Genomic DNA, 12,580 nt, shown 5'->3' on the forward strand with positions numbered 1-12,580 from the left:
TGTCAATTATGCTAATTTGCTCAACTTAGAAAATTGTATTCACCCTGGGGGTGGGGGGTGTGCGTGTTTTTGGACGTTCTCCATATCTGCCCCTGGAGGCCTCCAATAAACACCAGCCTTTATATTACCTCCTCTACCAATCTTATCTTGAAAGTGTGTGTTGTTTCATTTATAGGTTCTTTAAGGCATCACCATGGGTAGAATAAGCTGCGACGCACCCTTAACCATGAAGCTCTGCACCTGTTCATTGCCATCTGATTTCCAAAGGCTTTCCAGCCCTAATGGGCTAAGTGGGATTATTCATTGTCACTGGTGTCTCCCTGTATAGCAGCATGTGTCCTGTTGCTGGAAGGGCCAGTGTGGCCCTTAGCGAATGTGGTACGAAGGGACATGTAGCAGCTTGAAATTAACTGATGGGAGAAGGACACTTAGAATGTAGTATGAGATCTCTAAGGTGTTGCACAAACACGGATTATTCTTTGCATTTACTGAAAAGAGAAAGAACAGCTGCTATTACCAAGCCAACATGGGCTAAAGAGCCACGATACAGTTATTGCTGGTTTTCTAGCTCTTCCAAATCATAGGATCCTAAAATGGTTTTCATGGGAAGGGACCTTAAAGATCATCCCTCTGCCATGGGCTTCTCACTAGACACAGTTGCTCAGGGCCCCATCCAGCCTGGCCTTCAACGCTTGCAGGGATGGGCATCCACAACCTCTGGATGGCTCATCTAATAGCTAGATCAGAAAATTGTGCTCCACACACTCCAGGAGTGCCCTTGGTTTCTTGCAGCCAGCTGTGTTCCTTTCCCAGCAGATGTTGGTGAGGCAGGTGTTAAACGATCTATTCAGTGCAGGTAAATGGGGATGCAGCTGCAGCACAAAATGCAGGCTGAGCTCTCTGGGAGCAGGAGCCCCAGCCCAGGGCAAGAGGCCATGAGCTCCCCTTTGCATTCCAAAGGGCACAGGGAGCTGTGGGGCAGCCAGGGGACCAGACACTCAGAGACACAGCAGGAGCTGATGAGCCCCAGGGCTTCATGACCTTAGACAGTGAGGGGATGAAAGCACAGGGGTTCCTTTATTCCAGGTCCCTCCTTGGAGGCACCAGCTTGAGGTGTTATTTTGTTATTTAGCTACTTCATCGTGATTAATCTGTTCTGAGGATCTGGACATCTGTGACTCTGCTATGGGAAACCCAGGGTTAAGGAAACCTGGTCTGACTGTGTGAGTGTGGAGGGTATAGTCGTGAAGGCCCACGTTGTGTTGGGTCCCACATGAGGTGATGTGAGAGTGACTCCAGAGTGGCTCTTGGGTGCTTGCAGTGGGAATTTTGCTAAAGATTGAATCCCTCCCTTCCTAGCCTCTTGCTTCTGAAAAGCCCATAGCCCATAGGCTCCAAATCGAAGTTTCCAGGGTTCCAACACCATAGCCCTCAGCTACAGTGGGGAAGTGGTCCCCTTGGAGGAGCATCCCAGCATGCTTCCATGATGGCAATTTGACCATAGTTAGGTTTGGAAGGGACCTAAAAGCTCATCTGGTTCCAACTTCTACTTCTACCAGGCCAGGTAGCTCAAAGCCCCATCCAGCCTGGCCTTCAACAGCTCCGGGGATGGGGTGGGCAAGCTGTGCCTCACCACTCTTGTAGTCCAGCATTTCTTCCCAATATCCTATAAGAAACAGCTTAAGGCTGTTACCCTTTTCCCTGCCTGCCCTTGGGAAGCCACCTTTTGGCCTACTTGTAGGGCCCCAGCAGGTACTGGGGAGGGGTTTTCGAGGTTCCAAAACGTCAACGGCCAAAAAGAACCGTTGGTCATGTGTCACGACCCCTGGCAGTCATGACCTCAACATTCTAGGGTTTGGGAGTTGGAGGGATGGACCAATCAGCAGGCTCTGCTCCAGGTAACATAGCAACGGGTGAAGAGCACCCGTGGCAGTTGGGAGCAGAGCAGCACAAGGGTGCTGCAGCGTGAGCTGTCCTGTCCTGCCTCTCTCTCGGCCTCCTTTGGGTACTGGTGTGCCATTCTGTGGAAGCCACCCAGGACCTTCCTGAATTCAAAGAAGAATGTCTGAAGCAATGGGTGGGATAGGTAATTTCACAGACCTTCCTACCTGTGAGCTCCCCAGGCTTGCGGAGCTTGCAGAGCTGGTGACCTCCGTCCACACGTCATGCAGCCAGTCGGCCACGCTGGCACTGGCCTTGAAGAGTGAAGGCTATATCCCAAAGCTCCTAGAGCTTTTCCAAATCTGTGAGAGACAGAAGAACACCGAAGCCTTGCACCTCCTGTTCCATACTGTCAGAGGAATTGTGTACCTAGACCAAGCCATCCTGTTTGAGGTGCTGTTTTCTGACCAGTGTATTCAGGGTGTTGCCGGATGCCTGGAGTACGATCCCTGTTTGCCTCAGCCAGCACAGCACAGGGAATCCTTAGACAAAACAGCAAAGCTTCATGAGGTTATTCCAATCAAAGACCCTCACCTCAAGGAAAGAATCAGCCAGGCGTTCAGGGCACAGTACATTCTGGCCATCATCACGCCTAAGCCATCCGATTTTGAAGGTGGTCGTCTTTCTACCCTCAAGTCCTTCATCAGCTCCAGCAAAGAGAAGATTTTATGTGGGTTGCAAGTAAGTGGTTTTTTTTTAATGCAGCTTAGATGGGAGCTGTAGAGATCCCGCTGGCTGTAGTTTGGAATTGGTTTACAGCTGGTGAACAGTGTTGAAGTTAATCACAGGCACTTTCATTTGCACAATGTTTTGAATGCTTTCCCTTCTTCCTGATCCCTTGGATTTTGTGTTTTCAAACTGATAAATTTTGGTTGAGTATCTTAATACTTTTTATGGGCTGTAACAAGATCAAGTGCTTCTCTTTGGTTGCCAAGCAAACCTTTGGATCTGCTTTTGTTTAAGTATTTCAGGAACATGCAACTTCCAGGGACATTTATTACAATGTTTTCTCTGTAAAGGGGTGCAAATATGGCAGAAAGCGCCAAACCCCTTCCTGGTGCTGCTGTAAACTGGAAATGATTCTGGTGGATGTGTACTCTAGCATTTGCCTTCTTTGTGACAAAAGCAATGGCAGTGTGGGAAGTTTGGCTTTGTGCAGGGTGGGGTCCTAAAAGGACCATGTTTTTCACTTTCCAGGATCACTGCCTAATTTGTGTTCTTTTTGTGTGCTCCACAGAAAGATGAGGCGTTTTTGCCTGCAGTTTTAGCACAACTAGCAAATGAAGCTACACCTGCTGAGCAACGATGTCGATTGGTAAGTCAACAGGCTTGGTGGCTCCTCAAAGGCTTTAAATAAATGAGAGGCAAAAAGTAGAAAGAGAAACTGTTCTGAGAGTTCTGCAGTCTTAGAAGTATTTCAAGAGAATCAGCAATGTACACCCCCCTGGTAAAAATTGTAACTGTTTCATCCTTTCAGAGAGCTTTCTGACTTGAACACACAATAATTTATTTTTTTTTCCTGTGCACCAGATGAAGATTTTCAATGAATTATGTGCCTTTTTTTTCTCATTACGTGAGAGAAGAAATGGAACAAAGGAATTTCTTCAAACTTTGTTAAAGTTGCAAATTCTTCCAATTCTTGAAAAGTTAATGGTAAGTGAAAACTTAGAACTGCCTTTAATAAAACTAGAAAAGTCCACAGCCATTTGCCTGTTTTTTTGTTGTTTTTTTTTTTTTTTTTTTTTTAAATCTGCCGAGCATTTTTTTTTGTAAGTCTGATTGGAGAGCTTTGCTCTGCTGAGAGTGGAGATTTCTGGTGATGTCCAGAATGCAGAAGCTTCCCACAGTTCTGCCCTGGAGAAGCCTGGCTTGACTGCTCTTGCTATTTTTTACTTTTCATGAGGGAGAAGTCTGAGGGCAGTGAAACCCTCGTGTCCAGGCAGTCAAAAGGTGAAAGAGACTTTTTGATGTGGAAGCTTGATTGCTGGATTTTTATCAGAGAAAATCACATCCCTTAAGGGAAGGTCTGAATTCTTGTTGCCTGTAAATGGGCACAGAAACTGTTGTACAACTTGATTTGTTCAGTTGGTTCTTTAGTACAAAATGAATAAATTGTGAATAGCAGGTACAGAATATCAAGAAAGTCTTAGATATTCAAGCAAGTTGGATGTTGTGAATGTTTCCAGCCTATGTTAGGGCTGTCAAATTCACAAAAAGTCTTGTGCCCTTTCTAAAGGAGGAAAACATTGGGAAAGAAAAATATTTGCCTGGTTCCTTGTTGTTTTTCTGTGACCATATTATCATGTTTCTCATGAAAATTTTTGAAACAAAATGTTCTCCACTTTTGAACTGCCTCTTCCTTGCAACTGAACATGTTTTGTTTTTTTTTTCTTTTTTTTGGTAAGGCAATGGACGATCTGCAAGTTAGATCTTTTGCTACAGATATATTGTCTTATCTAGTGCAATTTTGTCCAGCCAAAGTCCAAGATTTTGTACTGCAAGAGGCCCGGAGGAGTGAGAATGTAAGTAACAAGTGGTTTGGAGATTTTGAATACACCACTTTTAGGGAAAACAGGAAAACACCCAGCAAAATAAAATCTCAGTTTCTGAGTTTTAATTTTATTTTGGAATCATTGCAAAAAGTTGGGGAACTCGTTCCATTCTTGTGAGCAATTATTTTATGACTTCTTTCTTTGTGTTTTTTTTTTTGTTGTTTGTTTGTTTTGTATTTTTTGGATTTTTTTAGCATACCCAACTCATCACTAAGGTCATAGAGCAGATGATCTGTACTACCGACCCTCAGTTTGGAGGAAATCATCAGTTAATGAAGATATTTTGTGCTCTGATCAACACAGACAAAATGATGGCCAGAATTAGTGTAAGTGAACATGAATGGCAGAAGACATGACACTGTCCTGGCAAACTTAAAAGCCTGATACTCTCTATTGCTGTTATTGCGGGCAAAGGAGACAAAATTATAGGTTTTTTTTTTTAATTGAGTGGAGTGTGGTCTGATAGTGACTTTAAATAAGCAAAAGATAAGCTAATTTTGCTAATGGAAGGCATGTGTGTAGGGCACTGTGCCAAAATTAAATGGTTAATTAATTGAGCATTAATTAACCATTATTTAAATTGTTAAATTAATAGGTGTCAGTGCCATAGCCCTGTCTGACCATAGCTCTCTCCATCTGGATGATAAATCCTGAAAGATTTCAATACATTGTAACGTAGCAGAATACCTGTAAAATGGTTTACAGATATTTGTTCTGGGCAAAACTATTTTCAGAATTTCAGAATGGTTTAAAGACACTTTGTCAAGCACTTTGAGTCATTGATGGGCTTTTTTCAGTATATATTTGCGTCCATGCTGGGGATTCTTTTAATGATAGCCAGCTTGCTTGCATGTCTCACAAGTTTGCCCCAAAAGAAAGAAATTGATCCTGTATGAAGACAGTGCTGCAGACCCAAAGAACTCAGCAGAATCCTTTGTAGGCTGTTTCTTCTTTTATTATTCTTTTTATATTTAAAAGTTAAATGTGAATGCCAGTGTTTAATGAAGTTATTGCTGTTTCAGTGTTTGGACGTATTTGAATTTCTCGAAATCTTCTACAACCGTTACATTCAACTTCTTACTGCGCCGCTGCTGGCTGCCACATCAGAACCATACCAGGAAATAGGTAATGACAATTTTAATTTTTCTTTCCCCTTTGAAGGGCCTCACAGTCCTGGTAAACAGCAATAGACCTGTGATGCCTTCTGGGAACACGCTTACTGCTGTTCCTGTCTCAGTCTTCCTTTCCTGAAGCTGTGAATGCTGACATAGCTTGATGGTGTGCTTTGTAAAGACGCACTTCCCTCATGTATATTGAGAATAATGTCATAGTTTTACTAGTCTAATTTTAAAGAATATTGACTGCAAAGGTTAAAAAAAAAAAAAAAAGCTGTAGCTGTGTTTGCTGTTTTGTTCTAACCCAATGTTCTGCTTCCCAAAGCAATCCAGTAAAACAAAAATCCACTACAAATATGCCAGGAACTGGAATAGCAACTGAACTCAGTGTATGCTGACAGTACGTTATTGAATTTTTTGTATAACCCAAGGCATTAATTTTTCTTGTAGATAATTATCAAAAAGCAGAAACACTTGCCTCAATTTTGGCGATGCTGTCTTATTGTGTGCAACAGCACAAGCATCACATGAAGATTTACGTTTTGAAGAAAGATCTCCTAAGACTAGCACTGGTCCTGATGAAGTCCAAACACAAATTTCTGGCCTTGAGTGAGTATTGGAACTGTTGTGATTTCCTTCTTCAGGCTTTGTGCGTCCTGTGTGGAAGGTGTACCAATGTACACCTGAACTCAGAATTCCTGTTCGTTTGCTGTGTTTCACTGGTGTCAATTAAGTAATTTGGAAAAAAAGAGGTTTGACTTCTTTTTTCTTTTTTTTTTGTAAAAGAGCAGCTGTCTGTAAGCACAGAGCAATGCAGTTTCTGGTGGGAGGAGGATTGTTGTCTCTTTTGAAGTCTGCAGGGATCCTTTCAGATCTTCATGACAGGATCCTTTGTGATCAGGTTTCTCTCCTCATTTCAGTGGAAGTTGTGTCCTTTCTTAATAATGTTCTCAATCTGGTACTCCCTGTGGAGAGTGAATGAAATTCTGTGACCCAGGATCTTTAAAGACTCAGGGCTGGTTCTGGGAGGGGAACAAGGGGAAAAAAAATACAGGAGGGAGTTAATAGTTGAACTACATGCATGCTGGCATGCATTGCTGCTGGATTGGAGGAAGAAATCCATGGTTCCTGATGACCTTCAAATACCAGGGAAAAGTCCAAGAAGGAAAGAAATGCCAACAAATGCTGCTTTTTGCACTTTGGGGGTGCATCTTCCTCTCAGATGGAACACCAGGTTTTTCAGTTTTTTCACAGCAAGGTGAGAGCCCCAGCATCTGGTTGTTGAATACTTGAATGTCTTTTCTTCACACAGGTGCTCTTCGCTTTATGAGGAAGATAATTGGCCTGAAGGATGACCTTTACAACCGTTACATCACCCTGGGGAACCTGTTTGAGCCAGTTGTAAATGCTGTGCTGGACAATAAGGATAAGTGCAACCTGCTGAAATCTGCCTCGATGGAAATGTTTGAATTCATCCAAAGGGTGAGTTCAGCAGCAGCCTCAGCACTGACATGTCCATGGCATTGCCAGAGGCCAAAGGCGGATCTCCAAGATAGCAAATGTCCTGTTTTAATGGAAGGTTCACAAATGGAGCTGGGACTTTGCTGAGTCTATTGTTCATTTCTAAGGGAAATTGAATCTTTCTAGATCTCAGCTCTTTCCCTAAGAATAAATCTGATTGCTTCCCGTTTGTTCTTGACAAGAGCACTTTGGCTCTGGACAAGGAATCAGTTACTTTCCAAAAAGCTTTCTGACTTTCTGCCTGTGAACATTTGAGACTGAAACCTTGTTTTTGTTCTTATTCAGGAGAATATTCAGTTGCTTATTGCACATTTAGTTGAGAACTTCTCTGATGCACTGGAATCTGTCAAACCCACTCAGGCATTCCAGGGACTGAAGAGAAAACACGACCAAGCAAAAGAGGAGGAAAGAAAGAAAGTGGACAGGTATGGCCCAGTTTCTGTCTCATGAGGCTGCCAGTGGCTGGCATTCTGCAGGCCTGCCCGGTTGGTTTTTAACTTTCCAGAGAGCAGCAGAAGCAGGTGGCTGGGATTGGGGTTGGATTTCATTCTTGCTGAAAACTTTTTGCAGTAAACCCCCACCTAGCTTTCTTTGAGTAGAGCTGATGTGGCCAGTAGATTAAATGTCCTGTTCAGAAAACTGCCAGCTTAGGAAGAGCAGAATCTTGCTCTGCTCTTCTGAGTTAGGATTGAGTCTGCCTCATTATCACCTGGGTATTTGTGAAGCTTACGGTGAGGGTGGAAGCAGGGATGGAGCTGGATTGCTTTCTCCAAGTCACTTCCTTCATTCTAATTCTTTGGAAGCCCATTGATGACCTGGCTGAGTCTGAAACATCAGGAAAAGCTTCAATCACTTGTCCTGTGTCTCTTGCAGTGTCCCCTCCGCATTGCCTGTTGAGACACGTGCCAAAGAACCAACAGTCTCCCCAGTGCGTGAAGATCTGAAGTTCAGTGCAGGTGAAGGGAAGGCAGCTGCAACATCTAAACCAAGCTGCAGTGACTCCTCGACAACCTACAGAAGCCTGACCACAGCGCTGGAATTCCCCAAGGTGGGAGAGAAGTTTCATGGAGGCTCCTGTCCTCACACAGGACCGCAGAGCAGCCTCAGAGCTTCTCTGGGTGTGATGTGGCACAGTCAGCAATAGCCTTGTACAGGGTATCTCGGGGATAAATACACACAAATCCCTGACTAATTCCACCAAGAGTGAAACCCTGACTGGTCTGCGGTAAGGTTTGATGAGGATAAGGTGGGACTGGAGTCAGTTGTTAATCTGGTGGGCACAATTTTGCCTCTTCCGCATCACTCAACTGTTGCTACTCCTTGGCTTTCTACCCTGCCCAGCTGGTGTGATACACAGATGGAATTTCCTTTTTTGGTATCTGTTCCCCATCAGGGGATTAAGAAGTGGTTTTAAGCAGACAAAATGCAGGGAGTGATACCTCTTTTGTGCCTTTTACAGCTGAGCATTATTCAAATCTTAGCTTCTGAGCAGCTACAGAGAACTGGCAAGAATTTTATTGCTCACCTCTAAGACTTGGGGGCAAAACAGATGTGCGGGGTGCATTTTTTCAATGTGGGAATTTCATTTTTTTTTAACCTTTTTCTAATTTGCAGAGAGGTCTGTTTGAAATATTTGGTTTTCACGATGATGAAGATGATGAGACACCACCAAAGAAAAGAGCTCGCCGGGATCCCTAAAGGAGACTGACATTTTATAGAAGAACTTTTATGATGAGTTTTCCAGTGCTGCAGCTGTTTAATGTCAAAATACGGGACCAGCTGCAATCCATCACATAGATCTATCTTGTAATATACGTTATTATTCAATAAAAATGTAATATAATTTACTGGTTATATATGGATATTTTGTAATACAAAATAATATAAAATAATATAATATATAAGTAATAGAGCATATTATATAGGTAATAGAATATATTATATAGGTAATAGAATATATAAGAAATTGTATATAATATGTGCTAATGTGTTATATTAATCAATATACTAGTAATATATAGTAAGATATGTTAGGTCTGTTTCTCCTGGAATAGTTTAATGCGAAGCCATTTCTATGTTTTGGAGATAGAGTTAGTAGTTAGTTTACGGTACTTGCTAGATTTAATTGTAACCCTTGTTTGAAAAATTTCTTTCCACATAGATATGTTAGACGGTGCGTTGCACCACAGAAGTTTCCTTTGTATTAAAGTTCCCAATGTACTTGTTTTACACTGTTTGTTAGCATGTGTAAGCAGTAAAATTCAGGAATTAAAATTTCCCTTTCATTTCTTCAGATGTGTTTTTTGTTAGTACTGTTTTAATAAAACGTTACACGAAAACTGACTGTGTGTTTGCTTCTTTTCCTGTGAGTTATTGCTGCACTCAGTGATGTCATGCCCTGTGCAAAGGGTAAGCCCACCCTTGGCTTCGCTTTCAATCTGTCAGGGCCAAGCCAGGACAGGGTTTTGAAATGATTTCTACTCTTTTGAAACTGAATTGCAGGGGACATCTCAAAATTTGCAACTAAAGCAAGTATTCCATATCTTACAATCCACTGTATTTCAGTGGTGCAGTTCCTGTGCTTGGGTCTGGTTCTGCAAGGTGTTTTAAGGACTGGATTTGAAATTTTATTTTTCAATGCAGGGCAGAAGGATGGTTTTCATACATTTGTCAAAAGTGGAATCTCTCCAAATTAGCCGTGGAAGTCAAGAGGAAAAACATCCTTTCCAGTGTAGCAAATGGCTTCAAACTTCTCAAGATGAGTCCTCTGCTCCTTCGGTTTCGCAAAACCAGGACTCGGTGCCCTCTGCAAAATTTGCCCTGAAAGCTGCCTTAACTCCTGAGTTAATTAACGCAGAGATCATGAACTCAGAGTTAATTAACACGCCAAACGCATGCTACTGTGGCTGTTCAGCTACAGAGATCCTACCATAACCTGGGTGTATTTGCTTCCACTATGCCACTGTGGACACATCCAGTAAATTTATCACTTAACCCTCTCTTTTAGATGCTAAATTGATTCAGTTTCCCCTGTTTCACTCTGTAAATCTCTCTGGGGTCTGGAGACCCTTTCTTAACTTCCTTCTGAAACCTCCCCAAGGCTGCAGTGGCATGAACACTGGGCCTATGGTTTACACACAGGTGATAATTCCCTGTTGCAATCTTGACAGTCACCTACTTATACTAAAGGATTGATAATGGGAACAGGTTAATGAGGAGAAACAGTGGGAACTATTGTCATAATTGCTTTCTATATTATTGCAAAAATTTTTAGAAGGGGGAAAAGACAGGTTTTTATTTTCTGGATCTAAAATTCTTTTAAGGTGAGTACTGCTGTGAAACTTTTTTGCTTATTTGAGAAGATTAATTATTCCTGAATGCCTTGATGGTAAGTTTTCAGTCAGCTCTGACTACTGATCAAATGGCTGAAAGCCAAGACATATTTCCTCCCCAAGTTTCACTTAGGCAGACAACCAAGGGCATTATCCCAATCACACAATGATTATTTTGGAAGGGGAATTGTGGCAGGGCATGTCCTCCCACGCTCGGCTAGCCCCAACAGGCCCCACAGGATCTAGGTAAAAGTGGGATCTTGGCTGCCGACCTGCCCTGCCACGTTGCGAAGGTGGAGGAAGAAAGACGGGACTCTCGGAGGCTCAGCTGATACTTGGGTTTATTGGAGGGAAGGAGGGCGGCCTCACCCTAAGATCAATGCCTCAGAGAGAGACCCTGAATCTCAGGAGGGAGGGGGTTTTCTACAGTGGGTGGAAACTCAGGGTGGGAACACATACAACCAATGGGGCATAACTGGGGAGTGTCTGCTGGCACAGCAGGCATTAACACTAACCACTGAGCAGAAGGAAGGAGGGGAAAGCCTCCCATCCAGCCAGTCACCAGAGAGCTCCCTTCGAAGCTCCCGGACCTGGGGGACAGGCCCTGGGTGACTGGCAGGGTGGGAGGGTTTCCCGACAAATGATGGACAGGTAACCAAGGCGGGAAAGGTGAACCAAACAGGGGTTGGATCTGGGGGAGGCTGAGGGAGGAGCTTTCAACTGGAAACAGAGGGATGTAAAAGCAGAACAGCACTGAACAGGGGTACAGAGAACAGCTGTCTTACATTAAAACTTGTTATAAAAATCATACCACCACAGAGAATGTACCATTTGAATCCATAAATAATGCACTTCACCATCTTAGCCTTGTGAAGGGGGGCACTGGCGCTTGGTAGCTGCAGACTTCTGAGAAATTGCTTTGTGGAGATTTTTCATGGATGCCATCATGGCGGCAGGTGTCTGGGGGCAGGTGTCTGGCTCCTTGAAGTCAGAGGGCAAATGGATTTTATTAATGTCTTCTGGATTGCTGCTTTTTTTTAAAAAAACCAAAACCATGAAACAAAAACAACAAACAAAGAAACAAACAAAAAACACCAAAAAAACCCCCCAAAACACCTGTACTTTGGGGCAAAATGGGTTGAGAGTCGGAGCTGCTGCCAGCTCCTCTCTTGGCACACTCATCTCTGTCCTCCTGGTGCAAAGTAGCTCAGTGTAATGCTGGAGAGGCCAGTTATCCCTCTGGATAGTCACTCACACCATGTTCTCACAGACAGACCTGAGGTTTTTGTGTTGGATAGTCCACTTCTGGGCTTGATGACTTCCCCCAGGAATTGCTGGAGTAATGCATGGAGTGCCAACAGGGAAAATTTTAGTACTGTATTCACCTTAGTCAAATCGTTTAGTCTGGAGTCCATTGGTATTCAGTGAGAAGAGTGAAGTACCCAGCAAGGACTGATGAAAAGTTATTAAATAAAGCAGTGTCCTGTCATGTTTTAAAAGGCTTTGTCTTAATGCCCAGGAATATAAATCACATTGGCATATCCTGATTTCTTTTTTCTTTTTTTTACTTGTCATTTTCAGTAACTGAAGTCACAAAACACTGATACCTCCACCAGTGATACTATGTAGGAAATAAATATTACACCTGTTCTAAGTGTTAGAAACAGTGTACGGAGTTTGTAAATTTTCATCTGGCTTAGCTTTATATTGATAAATTAATCCTTGCTTTTGATGATATCCAGCTAGAAAGAAGAGAAAATATAGTTAGTGTAGATTAAGATGAAGCCCTTCTGTTTATAGACATGAAGAAAAAAATTCAAATATAAGACCCCATGAGAGACTTGATTTCCTGAAGGTCTCTCAACCCCACTGAAATTAGTGGGAACAGAGTCAAGACACTTTACTCTTCCATGTATTCCAAAGTTTCAAAGAAGGTTCAGGCATTCTTTGGAAAAATGGAGACAAATGCTGCTGATTTACCATTCTACACCTGTTCATTGGCCATGTGACAATAACTGTATATGGTATTCATGGGCTGAGTTACTACCCATCTCTAACTAAGATATTCATGGAGCATCTCTGAACAGTTTCAGGAGTCATCCATTATAGATTCAGCTCA

At 42.8% G+C, this 12,580-nt stretch overlaps 1 protein-coding gene across 1 annotated transcript; it reads left to right on the forward strand.

Annotated features, from left to right (window-relative positions):
* Window positions 1-2,073: 2,073 nt before the first annotated feature.
* On the forward strand, window positions 2,074-8,128 carry LOC136287923 (serine/threonine-protein phosphatase 4 regulatory subunit 3B-like). The gene is made up of 11 exons (XM_066180609.1): window positions 2,074-2,622; window positions 3,179-3,256; window positions 3,472-3,594; window positions 4,347-4,463; window positions 4,688-4,819; window positions 5,516-5,618; window positions 6,059-6,217; window positions 6,921-7,090; window positions 7,415-7,554; window positions 8,003-8,081; window positions 8,120-8,128. The coding sequence occupies exons 1-11, from the start codon at window positions 2,074-2,076 to the stop codon at window positions 8,126-8,128; spliced, it is 1,659 nt and encodes a 552-aa protein (XP_066036706.1).
* Window positions 8,129-12,580: the final 4,452 nt, after the last annotated feature.

This window comes from Chamaea fasciata, unplaced genomic scaffold (assembly GCF_029207755.1).
Source record: "Chamaea fasciata isolate MVZ Bird 193981 ecotype frontalis unplaced genomic scaffold, bChaFas1.0.hap1 SCAF_3, whole genome shotgun sequence".
In the NCBI taxonomy this organism is placed as follows: domain Eukaryota; kingdom Metazoa; phylum Chordata; class Aves; order Passeriformes; family Sylviidae; genus Chamaea; species Chamaea fasciata.